Source organism: Solea solea, chromosome 14 (assembly GCF_958295425.1).
Source record: "Solea solea chromosome 14, fSolSol10.1, whole genome shotgun sequence".
Taxonomy (NCBI): Eukaryota; Metazoa; Chordata; class Actinopteri; order Pleuronectiformes; family Soleidae; genus Solea; species Solea solea.
The window spans coordinates 7,349,576-7,366,891 of NC_081147.1; the positions used below are offsets into that span (position 1 = coordinate 7,349,576).

At 42.3% G+C, this 17,316-nt stretch overlaps 1 protein-coding gene across 3 annotated transcripts; it reads left to right on the forward strand.

Annotated features, from left to right (window-relative positions):
• The first annotated feature begins 1,825 nt into the window (after positions 1-1,825).
• On the forward strand, positions 1,826-10,930 carry pcdh18b (protocadherin 18b). 3 transcript variants are annotated; one of them, XM_058650109.1, is made up of 4 exons: positions 1,826-4,617; positions 5,079-5,167; positions 5,519-5,634; positions 9,314-10,930. In XM_058650109.1, exons 1-4 carry the CDS (start codon positions 2,116-2,118, stop codon positions 10,264-10,266), a joined length of 3,660 nt encoding a protein of 1,219 aa, XP_058506092.1. In that variant the 5' UTR covers positions 1,826-2,115; the 3' UTR covers positions 10,267-10,930. The 3 variants fall into 3 exon arrangements, with proteins under 3 accessions (XP_058506092.1, XP_058506090.1, XP_058506091.1); XM_058650107.1 differs by having other exon boundaries at positions 1,828-4,617; positions 5,519-5,688; XM_058650108.1 differs by having other exon boundaries at positions 1,828-4,617; positions 5,112-5,167; positions 5,519-5,688.
• The last annotated feature ends 6,386 nt before the right edge of the window (positions 10,931-17,316 follow it).

Here is a 17,316-nt window from a genome sequence, read left to right on the forward strand (position 1 = left end):
CAATCCTGTACTGATGTTTATGGGATTATAATGCTCACCAGAGCATCAGAATATATTCATCTATTATAGCTCCAATTTAGCTCAAAGAAATATTGTTCATAGACAACAGTTTTGTTGAGACGTTGAATGGTCATTCTGGTCATGTAGGAACCCCTAATGAGTCAAGATAACACACTTGACAACAGTCAGCTGTAGTTGTTTTACACTGCATAGTGTGTGTAGAGTGATTCAGCATCAGTATGTGTACATGTCAGCCCGGGAGCCGGCGTCTGTGTGTTTGCTCAAAGACAGATGGTGGCGCAGAGAGGCCGTTCCCACGGGTCACACGTTGGAATTTAAAATGCAGATAAAATCCATCACAGAGAAACATCCCTTCAAAGATAATTTGCTCTGTTAAAAACAATCAGCACTCACACTCCAACTGAGATTTACTGAGAACATAAGCCCATACAGACACTTTCTGAATTTAAGAAAAACTTAACCCAGGTAACACTTGTTTTCTTTTACAGATTTGACTGCTGGAGCATGAACAAGTGCATCAATTCAAATGTGTATGTGTACTCTTTTCTCCATTGAAATATGTGACTCATCCACATGAAGCCAACCCAAAAGCTTCTGATCACTACTGAATACTTAACTGTCCAAGTCTGCTATAAAAGAAATACAAAGATATTAGACTATATCTTACATGAGCTGGAACTAATTCTCACTTGGTGTGGTTTGGCAGACGCTGAATAGAGAGTAATTGTAGGTTTGGGTTGTCTCAGGCCCTGGCCAGATGGCTTGGGGCTGTGCTTGTCCAGTTGTTTGCTCTCTGAGCGACACTTTGAGTTTGCAGGGTGATCATTCGGTCAGATGAGGAGATGGAGGCTTCCATAAACATTATTATGCAGCAGCAGGAGGAAAGGGGGGAGGTTTATGAATAGAGCACAAAGCATTGGCCATACCTTCATTAAGAGCACATGTGAGAAAATGTTTCCGTGCATCTCAGTGGAAAATTAACTACAACATATGTTTGTTTAAACTGTCTGACTCACAATTTGCACTTACAGACCTGTTGGTTTTCTGAGGAAATATTTTCAGTTTTTATCACAAAAGCTGGCAAAGCAACTTTGAATGAAGAAGAGTCCATCTGCTGTGTCTCGTGCATCCACTGCACACAGACACCAAAAAGACTTGTGTCATCCTGGTAATAAATAATCACAAGTAAACACCTTTTTAATTGCTGGTGATATTACAGTGATTAAAACACTGATTGTTTTGCTTGAATTTAGTTACAGCATCACAGATTTATTGGCTTTGGTCATATTATAAGTGTCCAACTTACAGATAGACAGACAGTCAGACAGACAGGTAGATTTGCATTCAGGTATTTGGTGGGTTGATCCACAGATTGGATTGAGTCTAGTGTAAATGTAATGATACATATTTCAATGTTTAAAGTGTGTGCACTGTGGTCAGATGACTGCTGATGGGAATGTTCCATTTAACTTCACTCATTGTTTGCACAAAAGGCGCAGTAGAGTCGGCACACGTTGTGAATTGCGATCATAACAATGTAAGTCTGCCGCAGGTCAGAGTGTGAGAGTGTGCGTATATATGTAAAAATGGCTGAACTCTGAATTCCTCCTCCTCCCATCGCTGCCATTGTTGTGACACACTTTTAATGTCTTCTGTGTGTGTGTGTGTGTGTGTGAGCGAGAGAAGGAGGCGCAGTTTGGTGCTGGGGGGTGAAGAGAGAGAGACAGGAGGGGCGACAGAGCGCGCACACACACACACACACACACACCCTCTCTCTCTCTCTCTCTCTCTGCGCCTTTTCTTCTCAGTCACATTCTCACTCATTCTCTAAGGCGCACACACAAGAAGCGTCGGGCTTATGTGGATACGTGAAGAAGCGCCGCGAATTTGTTGAATCTTTTGATATTTTACAGTAGAAAGAAAACATCTTTCTACACATTAATGTATTTGTTATTTATTTTTATTTTCTTCCATTCAACGGAGTTTTTGTTTCTTTGATTTTGAGGAGCAGAGACACAGGAGGAGTCATGCCACACTAGTGAGTGGACATCTGTCTCGGTTTTCCTCTGTGGAAGTAGTCGCCTGTTAAAGAAGATGGGGGCAACAATGACTCAAACCAAAGGAATTCTTTTTTCTCCGGCTCTCCTCCGACTGCTGCTGCTGCTCGCGGTGACGCACGAAGCCGCTGGTAAGACTTTAAAATATAAAGTTTACGAGGAGCAGAAAGTGGGCACGGTGATTGCACGTTTAAGAGAGGATGTTGCCAGTGTTTTATCTAAATTGCCGAGTTCTTTGACCTTTCGGTTCCGCGCTATGCAACGAGGGAGCACGTCATTCCTGTCTGTGCGGGAGGAGGACGGAGAAATCAGCATTGGCACCAAAATCGACCGCGAGAAGCTTTGTGAAAAAAACTTGAACTGCTCGATTGAATTCGACGTGGTCACGCTGCCAACGGAATATCTGCAGTTGTTCCATGTAGAGGTGGAAGTGCTGGATATTAACGACAACTCCCCGCACTTCTCCCGCTCCATTGTCCCAATTGAGATCTCCGAGAGCGCATCTGTGGGGACGCGAATCCCGCTGGACGGCGCAATAGACGCGGATGTTGGAGAGAACTCTCTGCACACTTACTCGCTGACACCCAATAACTTCTTTAAGATCGATGTGAGAACCAGGACTGACGGAGCGAAGTATGCAGAGCTGGTGGTGATGAGGGACCTGGACAGGGAGGTGCAGTCCAGCTACCAGCTCCAGCTTACTGCATCGGATAATGGCGTACCCCCCAAGTCTGGCTCCACTTTGGTCAAGATCAGCATCTCTGATTCAAATGATAACAGCCCAGCCTTTGAGGAGCAGGCTTACATCATCAATTTGCTGGAAAACTCTCCCCTTGGGACCCAAATCATAGATTTAAACGCCACAGATCCAGATGAGGGCACTAATGGGAAAATTGTCTACTCTTTCAGCAGTCATGTTTCCCCAAAGATTCTGGAAACCTTTAGGATCAACCCAGAAAAGGGCCACATTACTCTCAATAAAAAAGTGGACTATGAATCAACAGCTTCCTATGAGCTGGATGTGCAGGCTCAGGACCTGGGCCCGAACTCAATCCCTGGACTTTGCAAAATTGTGGTGAAAGTGGTGGATATAAATGACAACAAACCAGAGATAAACATCAACCTGATGACTCCTGGCAAAGAAGAAGTGGCCTACATCTCAGAGGGAGCACCTGTGGACACTTTCATAGCTCTGGTGCGCGTTGATGACAGCGATGCAGGCCTAAATGGTGAGGTTGTGTGCAGGCTGCACGGCCACGGCCATTTCAGACTCCAGAAGACACATGAGAAGAACTACATGATTCTCACCAACATCTCACTGGACAGGGAGAAGAGGTCAGAGTACAGTCTGACAGTCATAGCTGAGGACAGGGGCACTCCCAGTCTCTCCACCATCAAACATTTCACCGTTCAGGTGCTGGATGAAAATGACAATCCTCCACGTTTTGAGAAGAGCCACTATGAGGTCTTCAAATCAGAGAACAACTCTCCGGGAGCCTATCTGATGACTGTGGTGGCCTCAGATCCAGATCTGGGTACCAATGGCCAGGTCACATACACCATCATAGATGCTCTGGTTCAAGGGAGCCCCATCTCTACCTATGTCACCATTGATCCATCTAGTGGTGCTATTTATGCCTTACGCAGCTTCGATCATGAAGACGTAAGTCGGATTGCCTTCACTGTTCAGGCACGAGATGGAGGAAACCCGCCACTGTCAGTTAACGCCACTGTCCTTCTCACTGTGTTGGATGAAAACGACAACCCACCCATCGTCCACTCCCCCACCCTCCAGAATCACACTGCCGAACTCCTGGTGTGGAAGTATGCATCCCCGGGTCAGCTGATAACTGTACTTAAAGTCACGGACCGCGATGCTGGTGCCAATGGCGAAGTGAGCTGCACCATTGTTGGTGGCAATGAGGACAGGCTGTTTGTGATGGACATCCAGCGATGTGAGCTCAGAACTAATGCCAGTCTGGAACAGGCTCTTCGGGATGTGATGGAGCTCAGGGTAGAAGTGCAGGACAGGGGCACCAGTCGGCTGACCACAGGAGTCATCCTTAGACTTTCCTTGCAGGAGAACATGGACAGCCTCCCTCCTCTCTACCCGACTGGCCCCAGCCAAGCCTCACTGGATCTCTCTCTCATTGTCATCATCTCTCTGGGTGCCGTATGTGCTCTTCTGCTCATTGTGATGGTGATGTTTGCCACCACTCGCTGCAGCCGCGAGAAGAAAGACCCAAGGCACAACTACAACTGCCGTGTGGCAGAAAATAGCTACCAGAACCACCCAAAAAAGCCTACCAGGCAGATCCACAAAGCTGACATCACCTTGGTCCCTACTGTCAATGGGACGCTGCCTGTTCGTGCACACCCACGCTCACCGTCAGCCTCTCCTACACCTGAGAGGGGAACTCTAGGGAGCAGGCAGAGCCATCACAGCCGCCAGTCCCTCAACAGCCTGGTCACCATCTCCTCCAATCATGTGCCAGATAATTTTTCTCTGGAGTTAGCCCACGCCACACCTCCAGTAGAGGTAAGACAAGAGGTTTTACATTTACATTCTCTTAAACTTAGATCCTCTACCCTAACTATTAATGCAGCCATACAGGTCTATTGTATTTGATTAGAGTAAACATCTTGTAAAAACAAAAGGATAATAAAAAGATAAAAATCATATGCAGTATTTTCAAAAAGAATATTAATGTAGGTTTTTGTCTTATACTGGTTCTGAATGTATTCCTTGCTACCACATTCTGTTACCCCCAAGTCCTTCGTGTCATGTTCTTGTTGACCATCACTTTCAGGATCAAGTCAAAAAGTCATGCCAAATCATAAACCCCCCACCCCTTCCCTACAATACCCCTACCCTAAACACACAACATTGTCTTGTGGCCATGCTTGTTTTACTCCATTCATTTTCCCTCTTCATTTTTCCTTTTTTTTTTTGTCCTTTTTTTTTCTTCCCTTTTTTTTTTGTTTCTCTTGGGATTGTAGCAAGTCTCACAGCTTCTGTCCATGCTCCATCAGGGCCAGTACCAGCCACGACCAAGCTTCAGAGGCAACAAATACACCAGGAGTTACAGGTAAAGCACATGCTAAATTCTTTTACATCCTTTGTCACACAAGTGAGGTCAAAATTGAGAGTTGATCTTTTTAGTACATGGCTATGATGATCATAAATATTTCCATTTGTGTTGCCTGTGGTTTCATGTAGCCTTTAACATCCATAGCTTTTTTTACTTAGAGTCAAGCTGTGTAATAGAATTGCATTTGCATAATTTTATGTAAAACCCTTTCTGCACCATGCACTCTCCCTCTCTGTGCACCATATTATCCATCTGTAGCACATTGCACCCATAACCATGTGATGATATTATTGTTAGTGATTATGGAGCCCTTCATGAGAAACATCAAATCTGTATGTCTCTGTCCAGATATGCCTTGAATGAGATGGACAAATTCAGTCTGAAGGACAGTGGCCGTGGAGACAGCGAGGCTGGGGACAGCGACTATGAGCCTGGCAGGGAGTCACCTTTGGATAGGCTCCTTGGTGAGGGCTTTACTGAGATATATGCCCCTGATGGCCAGCACAGAACCCATGCAGGTACACCCCTGCCCCTCCATCCACAACCCTCATCCTTTCCCTACTGTCTCCTGAGCTTCTAGTCCTTAATGCAACTAAGTTTTACAAGATTACACCAAATCCTTTTCAAAACACATTTATATTGTAGCAACTAAGCAGCAAAGCCAACTTTTCTCACATTTTAATTTAATGGATTTACAATTTTGATTTCACAACATGAATAAAAGCAGAAACGCAACATGCAGGAGTCAGTAAGGGGAATGTTTTCATTACACAATTCATTTAAAGATGTTGATAATGTTGTGGTTGATTGACAGACTGAGTAATCTGATTCACTGTTAACCACATACATACTGTATGTCTGTATGGCATAATTAATCTCTATTTTATGATTCAAATTCTCTGTTGAATCTATAAATAGTTTACTATATTCCACTGGGCTAAAACTGGCTCTAAATATCGGGGGCACTAGTTCATCTGGGAATCACTTGATGCGTTTGACTGACATACCCATGTACTTAATATACAGTTAATCGGTCAAGTTAAAAGTCATGCTGAATGTTGGAATGGTTGCTGCTTGCTGTAATCACTCGTCCTATTCCTTGCTGGCCCTGAGGTGACTACTTTAGAGCACCATTCCAGCATAAGTGTTGGGGTTGCCTGTAAAGAGTTAAAAAAGAGTTGCATGTAAAGGGAGTCTTAGAAATAATACTAAACTATACTTTTGCTCATGCACTTCTCCAGTGTCCTCCTGAGCGACAGGAAAGATTAATTGTGGGACCATGTGAATTGTAAGACATCATAATAGATCGGACCTGGTTTATCAACCATAATTTGATGTGCAATTTTTTTGGCACTGCCAATCCACGCGCTGGAGTCGACACCCCCCTTTTTATTTTTGCTGTGCCTTTGTGTTTTTATCCCCACAAACATCAAACAGTGGTGACAGTACAACTGTTACTGTTACTGTTATACTGTAGTCTCTAAAATGCAGAAAAGATGCAGGAGATGGATTTTTTTGCTCAAACTCTCCTCAATTTGATCCAGGTTTGCTCAACTTGAATAAAAAATCGGCAAAGAAGAAGCAGCCACCTTTAGTGTATGTATGGTCTATGTGTAGAGGAGGTAGCTACACCGAGATCAATGCACAGGAACGTGGAAGCATAAATCAGGCTTTACAGTTATAGTACCTCTTCTCCCTCCCTCCACAGTCACATTATCAAGAATGAACTTGAACTGACTGACCCACTGACTTGGATCTATTTTACCCACCGAGCATCATATACTGTATCTGGCAGGTTTAACAGACAGACTGACCTGTGTAGTTTATATCAATCAGTTTCACAGTCTAAAATCACTCTGTGTCACAGGCTGGCTGAGTGAACATCACTGATGCTGTGACATGCTGCAGCTTCTTTTATTGAATATTTCACCTCCTCCCAAAAGATTCCACTTCTTTCCTGCCAGCTTCCCACACAGCCATCATGCGACAGTGCATTTGAGCTACATCCTAATTAAAGTTGAACCTGACGGGCAATTTCATCACTACCACTCCCCCCCTCCCTCCCTCCCTCCCTCTCTCCTTTTCTTTAGAGCTTTGTGGATGAGCCATGCTTGTTAGTGACTCTCCTTTTTTTACCTTCAAGCTTTCACTTTCAGCCATCCAAAACAAGGTCCTCATGCTTTTCTGATGAAAAGGAGGTATTTAATTGCCATGCAAAGAAGAGTTGCCATGGAGTCTACTCAGATTTGCGCTCATGATTAGGCCTTAAAGAGCATAATTACATCTCAAAGCTCACCATTCTCATTCAGTACATTCACCCTGCCTTCCACCCCCGTGTCCACTGCAGCATAGATGATTTCAAACAGCATTTAGTTGGTTCCTGTCATTATGGCTGAGAACGGTGGCTCTTTTTGCTGAGGGAGGTAGAAACTGTCTGTCTGTCCGTGTGTGCATCTATCAGACTGGTGTTTAAAGATCTCTTTAAGAAAACACCAAATTCTCTAACTGCAGGAACTTTATATCATTAATGTGAGATTGTGAGGCTTCTTAATTGATCTTCGATGTACCAGGTGGTTGTCATCCTGGACAATGCATGTAATGTGGTTGATGGAAACAAGGCATAATTTCATATTAGTTATTAGTATTAGTCCTTTGTCATTGTTGGACACTAATGTACTGTATGTTTATGATAACCTGAACATTGGTTAAAAAAAGCCTATTTCTGCATAATGAATGAGGAGAAAAAAAGGGTTGTCACATACAGGCAGAGGTGAAGGAAAACAGGATGCTGGATTTTTTTTTCCCCATTGTAAATGGGTTAAATGACATTTGACACACTCTGTTCCAACAACATGATTAATCTGTCAATTAATCACGTTTTGTTTTATCATTTATCATCATCATTTATTCTCCAACTGAGCTCACAACTTTGCAAATCTTTTACAATTAACAAGTACAAAGGGTGAATTTGCTGTGTAGTAAGAAAGTTTGATTTTTCATAAATGTCATAGATGAGCAGATCATCTGTGTCAAATAAAAAGCAGCTGCCTGTCAGTAAGTAGGGCTGAATTGAGAATTCTGTCAGTCAGACTTTCAGTTAATATTTGCATATCTCATTTGTGTTAAATGATTCATTGTCACCCTTTCATCGGTAGGCCAGATCAGCCAATCTACCGCTGGCCCCACATATTTTCTTTTTCTTTTTTCCCCCCATCTTCCACTGCATCCAAATTCACTTCTATTCATCTATTCCAAGATGTATAATAAATGTTTCTTTCATGTTAATGAGGGGATAATGAAGTCCCTCACTGGCATGACTGAAAAGCACCACACTCTTTTAATGAAGGCTTTAAGTTGGCATATTTGAATTGTCTAATTTATAATTTATTCTTCAGAGATTTTCTATTTGAAGATTTATTATTGAAAAGTGAGTTGAAAGGGAAAAATGCAGGGCTTTTAGAAGAGGAGGGATTTTGAATGGCTAATATGCATTGATCGGCATTGCTGAATTGTCTCTTTGTGGTAAATACAGAGGAAGGTAGCAGGCAGTGCTCCTGCAAAGAGCCTTTCAAACTAATTAGGGCAGATTTCCACTGTGTTTCCAGAGATAAAGCAGCAGAAACACATTCGGAGAGGAGAGGCTGTGTGGAAAACCACTCAGCTGTCAGGAATCTATTTTACATCTCTTTGATTCTGCCAATCCATGTGTGGTTGCTTAGTTCAAACATTAAAAAGGGAATGCCTTTTAGTATGATCTCCAAGACACATCAAATATGAACACTATGCGATGACACTATTAGATATATGCATATTCTGTATTCACATCATGTAATGTCAACAGTGAAAAAAGATTCTCAGCCTCTGCAGTTAGACTTTACCTGGGGGTTTATACAGATAACATGCATCACTAAAAAGTCACCTGCCAGTCTCTTTTAACGACAAGGTTGAAAGTGCTTTATGAGGTTAAAGTGATAATAATCTATAATACAAATAATTCTAACACTAAGAATTATGACAAGCTTACTAACAATATGCTAGGAATAAAAGTGATTTAGAAGATGATTGAAATGAGGTTTACTACGTTACTCTAGAGAAAAGTCTGTGTTCTTGATGAATCATGAGCGTTTGTGTGTTTGTTTGCAGCCATGAGACATTGTACGGAGGAGTGTCGTGTCCTGGGTCACTCAGATCAGTGCTGGATGCCGCCTTTGACTTGTCCTGCCTCTTCCTCATCTGATTACCGCAGCAACCTCTACATTCCAGGAGAAGAAGCCCGTCAAGTAACTGACCTGTCCCAGGAGAAGAGCCCACAGCTCTGCACTGTAAACGGCAACTCCAGGAACCAGAGTTTCTCCACGTTTGGAAAGGACCAGGGGAGTGACAATGGAGGAGAAGAGGAGGGGGCAGAAGATGGTGGCTGTGAGGACAGAGTTGAAGACCTGTGTGGTACCACCTCACTTCTGTCAGAGATGAGCAGTGTATTCCAGAGGTTGTTACCCCAGGGTCTGGACTCGTACGTCCAGGTCAATGAGAAAGAGAAGGGGATGAGCCTGAGTGGAATGGGTGTACCCATGACTGGGTCTTTGGATCGCAGGAGGAGTCATCTACCTGGCAAGGCCAACCCCTCTGTCCACCAGCAGGGTGTGGCAGCCTGGGCTGCGAACACCCACTTCCAGAACCCAGGAAGCAACATCAGCCCATCTGGCCATCACCAGGGTGGCAGCTACCACACCCTGAAACCCAGCACCAAGCTCAGCTTTCAGAGCAGCAGCCAAAAAGTATCACAAGTGCTGAAAAACAGCCCACAGAACAGTGGCCACTCCCCCAAACAACATAGCAGCCCACTGCTAACAGCACTGGTCAGCCCCACTTTGATGCAGCATCCCCCAGCACCAGTACCTGTACCACTGCCTGGACCCTCCACCAAGTGGCTGCCAGCCATGGAGGAGATCCCTGAGAATTACGAGGAGGACGACTTTGACTCTGTGCTCAGCCACCTACAGGGGAAACGTAGCAACAGCAGACATGAGCTGGTGGATGCCAGTGAGCTAGTGGCAGAAATCAACAAACTTTTACAGGATGTCCGGCAGAGCTAGACTTCCTCTTATTATTATTGTTGTTGTTGTTGTTGTTGTTGTTATTATTATTGTTATTATTATTATTATTATTATTGTTATTATCATTATTATATGTTATTGTTATTACCTTTATTTATTTTCCACCCATTCACTGCTTCCGATTAAAAGAATAGAATAAAGAATAAAAGTGAAGGATTTTAGGTAGTAAAAAAAAATAATCCTACTGCATGAAGCAAGCAAACAAACAACAAGACATAAAAGTACAAGACCTGCAATAGCCGCTAATTTCAAATCTAATATTTGTATTTTGTGAATGCTAAATATCCCAAATAAATGTTTGTGATTGTTTGTTTTGGTACACAATGTACACTATGTGATGGTATTTATCTTTGTATTTCAAAAATACATTTGTATAATTATATTTATAAAATAGAAAGTGTATATAAACTTAATCAGAAGTCTATTTTTATATTTTGAATGCATGTTGAGTACAAAAATGTTGAATCAAGACTGACATGCGATTGACATTCTATGTATTTAAATTGTCTTTTGTATTGTGACTGGGTTTTGTTGTCACTATGATATGTATACATGAATATGTTGATAAAGTAATAAATACTTGTCCTCGTGGGATGTTGTGGGCAGGAGAGGACCCAAATAAAGTCAAAAGTACACATTGTCATTGTTTTTAGATTTATGTCAGAATAATAACTTAATGCATATGATTGCCTTACCATTAACAGTAGAATAACAATAGAATATTGAGCTCCTTTGGTAAGTCTCACTGAAGAATCTTACACAGTGCCTTTGCATTTGATCTAATGCAAAGTTTAATTACATTGTATTATCTTCAGTTGTTGGGGTTGTAGTCATTCATTGGAAATACATTTCCATGCAAAAATTTGGAGATTTATGGGTCCAGGATTTTGAAGTCTTTTTAATTGATCTACAGTTAGATATTGTTAGGTTTGATTCTTGTGTCGGACGTATTGCCGGTGACTCTTCCAGTGACAACAGCTACTAAAAAAATTACCAGGTACTAGTGAAAAAGAAAAAAAAAGGGCCCTACTGTGCCGGAACAATGTAGTGGAAAAGCAGCATAAGGAGCCACTGAGAAGGCGACTTATGTGACTTATTAGTGGTCATGGAAACGCATATTATATTTATAAAATAATGGTCTGCCTGATTGTGAGCCAACAGTGAATATCCACTAAGCCTAAGCTGGATATTATTCCTAACCATAACCTAATATTCTAACATTTATTTTACTGCTTTCCTGCTCTGGGTGTCCACTGGGTTTAAATTGGAGTCAACTGAAAGACATGACAGAGTGGAAGTATATGATTCACACCTTGAAAACAGAATGCAGAAGAGCAGAGTGTAAATTGAAAATTAGGCAATCCCTAAAACCACCTATGGATAACTAGACCACTATGAATACAGTTGACCATAAATATATAGAAGAAACAGTTCAGCAGCTTAAACCATCAACATAATGTCTTTTTTAAGACTATTGTGAAGTCTGTTCAGACTGATGTTTTATCAAAACAAAAACATTGGAGCATATAACTCCAGTTTCAGAGTCTTTACCATGGATCCTGTCAGTTATAGAATAGACTTAAAATGTCAATAAGAAAATAAACCTTGTATGGCTGAGATCTATCGACTCAGGTCAGATAGATAATTTGAATGTTTCCGACTTTTAACTAAGGCACATTGAGTTGCCACTGTGAATGAAATGTGCTACACAAATAAAGTTGCCTTGCCTTATGACACTGTGGGGAGCACAAGTCACAATCTACTGTCAATTCTCAGAACAAGGTCTCAACAAATGCTGAAAAACAAAACACTGGCAAATGACTACCCAGTTTTCAAAATGGAGGTTGTAACTACTGCCAGTGAGAATGGTGCGCTTTAATTTTTATCAACATCATTTTCCAAGAGCTAATCACATAACACAGGACAACTCCCAAACTTTATTTGGTGCAAAAAGGCAAACCTGAGAGGTAGGGGTGGGCGATACTGCAAATTTTGGTATCGATCCGATACCAAATAATTGCAGGGCCAGTATTTCCGATACCGATACCGATACTTTTTACTTGAAAATGCCGGCTCATTGAATGATTTTGTACTTTTGCCTTTAATTAATTGATTATGATTATGATAATAGTAAAACACAGGACAACGATTTAAGCCAAACAAGAAAATAAAAGTTGCAAACATGAACACAAAACTGAGAAATGTAAATTTAAAGCTCCCTCCTCCTCCCTCCGTTTGCTTTGCAGCTCAGCATTTGCGTTTGGGTGTACAGCTTTTAAGTGCTTGTACAGGTTTGTAGTGTTACCACAGGATCGTATAGCCTTACTGCATATGTCACAGCGAGCAGTTTCTCTGTCTGACACTGTAAAATAGCTCCACACAGCACTCCTCTTCCTCTCCGCCATCTCACCGGTCCGTCTCTGCTCTGACTGGCAGGCAGCGGGGGAGAGGAGGGGAGGGGAGGGGCCGAGTGGACCTGAGTGAGCGGACTGAGAGGTGGAGAGGAGCGCTGCGCATGAGGACTGAGAGAGACGCTGCGCTCACACAAACTCTGTTAAGAAATTTGCTAAACTTATAGAAGAGAAACTACAACAATAATATCGATCTCATCACGCTAGTATCGATCCAATACCAATACTCACCGTGGATGACAATGTCTGCTGTTAGTGGATCAGTGTAGACTGGATCATGGGCAAAATATGGATTTTCAAATTTAGGGATTTTACCAAGCTTCAATTTGCCTGAAAACATTTGGTGACACCAGGATTGAGCTTCAGCTGGATGAGCAGCAACACCAGGAGGTGATTGCTCACAATGATAAGGTACAGAGTAACTGAGATGTTCTCAAATGTGATGATATGATGTGATGAGGACAGACGAGCAGAGGTCACAGCTACACGCCTGCTGGAGTTCATTGTGTGGTTGTGACTGTGTCGACAAAGTGGTCGTTAAGTGTTATGATAAAATCTGGTTTGAATGACATGCAAGCAAAAGTGAGAAAAAAAAACATCCTACAGGCTGTGTTTGTTCACTGCTATGCCCATGCTCTAAATATGATCATGACACAGGGATGCTCCAAGATCCAAATGACATCCAGTGTCTTTGCTGTACACCCTGGTGAGGTGGATACAGTATCTCAATGTGTACCCATGACTGGTTCAGGGAAACCTGGACCATCTCTTAATTATGCTGCTATCGACCTAGACTGCTGGGGGATTTTCCTGTGGTGCACGCACATTCACTCTCTCACCCTCAGGGTATGAATATGACTTTTTATATGTCATTAACCTTGTCTCTTTCGCTCCCTAGTTTGTGTCTTTCCTTCCTTCCCTCTCTCTCTCTCTCTGTATTCTCATCTTGCAGGTTGCAGGATCAAGATCCAGTTTTTGAGGCAATCCATATCATACATATCATCACCATTATTATTGTGCTATAATTAAAAGTCAATATCATTGACTGTATAAACTTGTAACTTGGTACAGTTGTTGTGTATCTGCTCCTGGTCTCTCTCTCTCTCTTTTCTGTCTCTACCTCATCTCCCTCTTGTCCTTTCTCTCCCCCCTTTCTGTCCCCCACCTCTTCGCTGTCCCCCATTTTCCTTTCACCCCAACCGGTCGAGACAGATGACTGCACATCTCTGAGCCTGGTTCTGTCAGAGATTTCTTCCTGTTAAGAGTTTTTTCTCTCCACTGATGCCTAGTGCTTGCTCATTGTGTGAACTGTTGGGGTTCTCTGCTCTCCTTGATGTTGTCTATGTACAGTGCCTTGAGATAATGTATGTTATGATTTGGCGCTATACAAATAAAATTGAATTGAACTCTGTAGCTTTAAGACTTCGTGTCGGATAATGGGTGACATCTACTCTTACATCCTGAGCACTGCAGATCACACTCACCCACACAAGCGCACATAGTCACAGTGCACCCTGCTGGACAGATTGCCATGTTGCAGCTTTGCAATATTGTTGAAGAGGAGAGGAAAAACGAAAAATCTGATTATATATTAATGATACTCACAAGATAATCATATGGTATTTTAATCATAGAACAACAATGTACAGCTACTGTATAATATGTATAAATTATTCATTTATTTTTTGTTCTCCAGGACAGACAATTGTCTCACACAACATATTCAATTCAGAGAGTAAAAGGGATACTCGTGAATAGTAGATAAATTGTATTAGATTTTCTTTTGTTTACAAAGCATCTACTAAATTGTTGCTCAATTTTCCTTAAATGATCAGTTTATCACATACATTTGCAATTTCTCTAACTTCTCTTAAATCACTGCACTGGCTCCCTCTGTGTCAAATGATCAAGTTTAAAATCCTGTTACTGGTCTACAAGTCACTGAATGGTCTTGGGCCTAAATACATGTCAGAGCTGCTCGTTGGCTATGAAGCATCCAGACCCCTCAGGTCATCAGGTCCAGGTTTACTCAGTGTCCCCAGGGTCAGAACCAAGCAGGGCAAAGCTGCATTTAGCTTCTAAGGTCCTCACCTGAGGAACAAGCTCCCGAAACACCTGAAGTATGTACAAACTGTCAGCTTGTTTAAATGTGTTTTAATTTCTAATGTATTTACTTGCCTCTGTAAAGCACTATGAATGGCCTTGTGTAAGAATAATTATCATCCCAAGAATACAAATAAACTTCCCTTGCCTTTTAGACTTTTTAGAAAATAATCCTCAGCTGCTCAGATTCTTTCTTCAGTCTGACTTTTTCTCTTGTCTTTAAGCAGATGTTGTTCTGCAGGAGGTTCTAGATCAGGTGTATTCAATTAAAATTAAAAAAGGTCCGGTTAATAAAATGTCCTCACAGTAAAGATCCGAACTTCATAATGTCTAAACTGCATCCAACAACTGTAAATATCAACAGCGCACATTTCCTCATCATTTCAATTCATTTTCAATTTTCAAAGTGGGATACTTTTAATATTTGAAAGTACAGAAGAGTATTTTTGATTGAGTGCTATACAAATAAAATGTAATTGAATTGAATTTAATTGAAGGGTCCAGGTTAATTACACAATTTAGATCTCCTCCAAAAATCAAATGTTGTGAATTAAAATCTGGAATTGATTAAATAATTTTTCTATAAATTTATCATCATCCCAATTTGAGGCATAAATGTGGACATTTTCAGTTATATACAGATTATGAAAGTGTGATTTCTAAGCTTTTCAACACATACGTACGTCTGAAAATATTTGACAGGACAGAAACTATTGTAGTAGTTTGAACAATGGTTATCAATAGTAGGTCTACCCCGAGGGTTCTATGACTAGGTCGCATGGGATTCCCAGAGAAAGGAATGAATGACGTTAATGTTAATGTAGTGTTATTTGCCTTAAACACTTCAGTGGACATAAGAATCAGAATTTACTTTATAAATCCCCAGAGGGAAATCCCTCTGTTACAAAAAGCACTTTAATAAAAATGAAAAACAAGAAAGGTAATATACTTAAGAGTTAGAAGGATCAAAGACAGGTACATATGTCTAATATCAAGTAAAATAAAATACATTTAAAGCGGCCATAGACTGGAAATTCCAATTAACGCTGCTTTTGGGTGTGTATCTTCGTCATTACCTCGTCTATGAAGCTACAAAGAGTAATAACAAACAGTTCAGCCACTGCTGAGAATGCAGGGTTGTATCGTTTTCCTGAGCAGATGACTTGTTACTGTATGTTACTGATCCCACATGGTGCTCGTTCATGGCTCCATGGTGTGCGGTCTCTAAAGCCATGTGAATCCAGCCGTTTGCACTCTCTCTTCCCATTCCCGGCCCTGCACCCTGCAGCTCACCTGTTTTCCATTCTTAGTTCTGCATTCATGATACACACACACACACACACACACACACACACACACACACACACCCATGCACCTGCATTTACAACTGATTCGCCTGATTACAGATTTAGTTTATTTAGTTTAGTTCATATTATTTAGTCTTGTGTAAAAATAAATATTATTTGCTGGCATCTCTCTTGTTGTGGGTTGTTTTGTCAAGGCATCTGAGCCAGACTTGACAGTATCTTGGAGACCTTTAGCTCCTTTTCAGGTTACAAGTTAAGCTTGATGAAAAGTGAGTTGGTGAAAGTTCAAGGGAGATCCTGAAGATGTCAACCAGAAGCAAAGTTTATATTGTAGTCATTGATTCCAACTTGAATTTCAAGCAGCATGTTAAGCCTCTCCAGAAACCATCACCTTATCGTGGTGGAGAGGTTTGAGTGTCCCTGTGATCCCAAGAGCTGTGTTGTCTGGAGCCTAGTGCTCCTGGTAGGGACTCCCAAGGCAAAATGGTCTCAGGGGAGGGGCTTGACGAAGAATGGTTCAAAGACCCCATGAAACAACGACAGAGGAAGAGAGTGACCCTGCCCAGAGGAAGCCTGGGGCCCCCGCCTGGAGCCAGGCCCAGACGGAGGGCCCGTGAGCGAGCGCCTGTTGGCCGGGTCTACCATGGGGCCTGGCCGGGCACAGCCCGAAGAAGTCCCGTGGCCTCTTCGTCGTCCTCCTGTGGACCCACCACCTGCAGGGAGACCGACTGGGGTTGGGTGCACTGATATATGGGTGGCAGTGAAGGTCAGGGGTCTTGATGTACTGGACCTGGGTGGCAGAAGCTGGCTCTGGGGACGTGGAACATCACCTCGCTGTGGGGGAAGAGCCGAAGCTTGTGCGGGAGATGGAGCGCTACCAGTTAGATATGGTGGGGCTTACCTCCATGCACAGCCTTGGCTCTGGAACCACACTCCTGGATAGGGGTTGGAAGTTTTTCTTCTCCGGAGTTGCCCAGGGTGTAAGGCGCCGGGCAGGTGTGGGGATACTCACAATCCCCCGGCTGAGCACCGCTGCGTTGGAATTTACCCCGGTGGACGAGAGGGTCGCCTCCCTGCGCCTTAGGGTTATCTCCAAAACACATCTAACATGTGCTGTTCCTCTGATTGACTCTTTCCTGATCCTATCCATCTTCGTCACTCCCAAAGAGAACCTCAACATCTTATCTCTGCTACCTCCAGCTCTGCTT

What these genes read in the sequence shown, in the direction of transcription:
- pcdh18b (XM_058650107.1), top strand. Translation starts at nt 2,116, where the DNA reads ATGGGGGCAACAATGACTCAAACCAAAGGAATTCTTTTTTCTCCGGCT. An exon ending in ACGCCACACCTCCAGTAGAG is followed by an intron (nt 4,618 to 5,078) that starts GTAAGACAAGAG and finishes TTGGGATTGTAG; the next exon opens with CAAGTCTCACAGCTTCTGTC. An exon ending in CCAGCACAGAACCCATGCAG is followed by an intron (nt 5,689 to 9,313) that starts GTACACCCCTGC and finishes GTTTGTTTGCAG; the next exon opens with CCATGAGACATTGTACGGAG.